At 48.4% G+C, this 3,144-nt stretch overlaps 1 protein-coding gene across 1 annotated transcript; it reads left to right on the forward strand.

The window, feature by feature from the left end:
* Positions 1–1,150: 1,150 nt before the first annotated feature.
* LOC112889910 (BURP domain-containing protein 10-like) lies at positions 1,151–2,699 on the forward strand. Its single transcript, XM_025956706.1, has 3 exons — positions 1,151–1,298; positions 1,447–1,612; positions 1,793–2,699. Exons 1-3 carry the CDS (start codon positions 1,266–1,268, stop codon positions 2,614–2,616), a joined length of 1,023 nt encoding a protein of 340 aa, XP_025812491.1. The 5' UTR covers positions 1,151–1,265; the 3' UTR covers positions 2,617–2,699.
* Positions 2,700–3,144: the final 445 nt, after the last annotated feature.

Consider the following 3,144-nt stretch of genomic DNA (forward strand, 5'->3'; position numbering starts at 1 on the left):
CGTAGCCGCATCCGTACACTCGGGGTCGGGCGAGGCCGAGCTCGTGCCCTCGGGGTCGGGCGAGGCGGAACCCTTCCCATAGGGGTTGAATGAGGCTGAGCTTGCGTCCCTAGGATTGGGCGAGGCGGAGCCGCGCCCTCGGGGTCGGGCGAGGAGGCTCACGCCCCGCGTCTGGGCCTGAGGCTGGGCCATCGACGTTCTTTCAGCCGGTGGGTCGTCCGCGGCCGCGTGGCTGCACGGTTGGGCCGAGCTGCACAGTTTGGGAGGGCTAATCTGTGATTGGCTCCCTAAAGACCGTGCTTTGGGGGATCCGTGATGTTCGCCCCTGTCAAATCTTTTGATGAATCGGGCAAATATTCAATGATAGCAACAATGTGTACCAGAGTAGGTAAAAATTGAAGAAGCTAACGTGGCTTTGCATCTCATCCTATGTGGGTTGAGGATGTCGCATCAAGATGCATAAACCATACTAAGCATCAAGGAGCATAGAGTAAAGATGCATCAAGCCATAGCAATGGCATGTACAAGGGTGATTTGTTGCTCACGTGCCATGGCCGATATGCTGAACAATACATCAAATACTTGCGTCGGCCAACCCCTACTTTATGGGTGCAGTAAATTCTATCTAACAACTACCAGCAACCACTATATTAGTGTATTAAATACTTGCGCTGGCCAACAACCCTCATCCTGCTCATGAGCCATGATCGACATGCAGCATTACAGATGCATTAAATACTTGCGTCTGCCAACCACCACTTTATGGGCGTATTATATTCTTACGCCAATAGAAATTATATGGATGTATTAAATACTTGTAGCTCCAACAAACCCAACAACTATTGTACAACATCTTGCGCATGAGCCATGATGATACATCAAATACTTGCGTATGCCAACTAATGCTTTATGGGTGCATTAAATTCTTACAACCGGCAACAATCAGTATATAAATGTATTAAATATTTGCAGCTCCAACAACCACATTACATAATCCTATATACTAAAAGACTCACTATTATATATTACTTAAACCACACGTGTTGATGCTTTTCTAGCACGTGGCATATAGAACCTACAACGTGGAACATAGCAAAGATGAAGCGTCCATCTTCTCATCAAGATTTAATTACTCCAACTGGAAATGAGAGCCTGCCAACTATTCATGACAAGTAGCCAGCATCCTGTATATAAATATCGGTGCCTAAATGCCTGGAGAGAACACAGAGCAATGTAGCAGCAAGTCTTAACTAGCAGTGGAATAAATGGGTGTTCTTCTATTCTTCGTACCACTTCTGGTATGTCATGTGCTACCTCCAACACCTACATTCTCACTAGTTGTCTTCTTAGCCAGATTGTGGGGGAATCATCCATGGAATTGGTAGCAGAGCTAGTTTTTTTTAATGTTTCACCCATTTTGATGTTGCGGCAATGACGGTCTTGCAGGTTGCTGTGGCCGGCGGAGGTCAGTGCGCAGCTTCGACGACAGGAGCCAAAGGAACCACCGTGTTGTACTACGCCTCTACGTCAGAGCTGAATGCATACTGGCAGTCGGTGCTTCCTAACAGGCCCATACCATTAGACATTCTCGCTCACTTTAGTGCACCTTCCGGTATCTCTCTACCTCACACATAATTTGTGCATACTATATAAGCCTTAGGCCTTCGGAAAAAATAATGTGTAGTTACACTTTGGTTCTTGAGTTCATATACTACAAAACCTTCTATTTTAGTTGTGCAATACATAGATGGGGACATAATTTAACTAACACTAGAATCAAAACATCATACAGGAAACGAGAGGAAAGATCACGAAAAGGAACACTACTGGTCCATATATTCAGATCAGCTTACTAACAGGGATGCAACGATCTTCCATAACTGGGCACACAGGGTAGCTTCAGAGAAGCTGTTGTACCCAGAGAGCGCCTTCACTACAGGGTCCAACATCAACCTCTACATTGACCGGGCGGCCGCCTTGCACAACGCTTTCCTTCATCGTGATGTCGCCGATTCAATCCCGATGTCCACGGAGAACTTCACTGACATCGCCACCATGTCATCGCCGGTGTCCGTCTCCATGGCCCGCGATGTGTGGTCCACGCTAAGCTCATGTGAGCACCGCCGCGAGGTGGTGGGTGAGCAGAAGGCCTGTGCTACATCCGTGGAGTCCATGCACAAGTTCGCGGTGTCGGCACTCGGGACAAGCGGCCTCCACGCCTTCTCCACATCCCTCGATGTGCCAGAGGAGGGCATCGGCTCGCCGTCTCACATTTACAAGGTGGCGGCGGTCCGTGCAGTAACCGCCCATGGAGCTAATAAGGAAGCGTCCAACACCGTGACGTGCCACAGCATGAGCTTTCCATTCGCTTTGTTCTATTGCCATGCTGTCAACCCAACAAGGACCTACGAGGTCACGTTGCAGAAGGATGAGGACGGTCTTGTCCCTGCTATGCCGAGAATGCCGACGGTGGTCCGGGCATTGGCGGTATGCCACGTGAACACTTCGGGCTTTGACCCCACATTGAACTACTGGGTGAAGCTTGGTCTCAAGCCAGGGGAAGCCTCAGTGTGTCACTTCCTTACCAGGGGCGATGTTCTTTGGACACCTGCCTAGTAGCTTGAGTAGTGGTATGCTCGATATGAGCCTTGTTGTATGTAGAAAATAATGAAGACGAGGCCGAAAGCACCCTTCTTGTACGTCGAGCTGTACTGCCTATGCTAATATATGTGATCCTTGCTCAATTATTAAGCATGTTCTATCTACCCATATGTGCTACTCATCTACAAATGTGTTATCTTTATTTATTTTATCGCATGTTTGTTTCTATTTACACTCACGTTGCCAACTTTGCTGTCCATATGGTGGGTCCACTTGCTTGATGCCGAGGCTTCCTGTGAACTCCTCTCTCCATCTCCCATTGAGTGCCATAGTTAAAAGTACCCGCACGCAAATAGAAAAATTTGGTCCGTCTTGGTCCGCCCCTCCCCCCCCCCCCCCCCCCCCCCCCCCCCACACACACACGCACACGTCACCTGTGTCCTCTCCTCTACCATTATTAAAAGTGCATTTTTCATACGGGCTTGGCAACTACCAATAAGAACATGACTTTTTCAATGGCATTCTTGTTTTGCACAATCCTAT

This window comes from Panicum hallii, chromosome 4 (genome assembly GCF_002211085.1).
Source record: "Panicum hallii strain FIL2 chromosome 4, PHallii_v3.1, whole genome shotgun sequence".
NCBI lineage: Eukaryota > Viridiplantae > Streptophyta > Magnoliopsida > Poales > Poaceae > Panicum > Panicum hallii.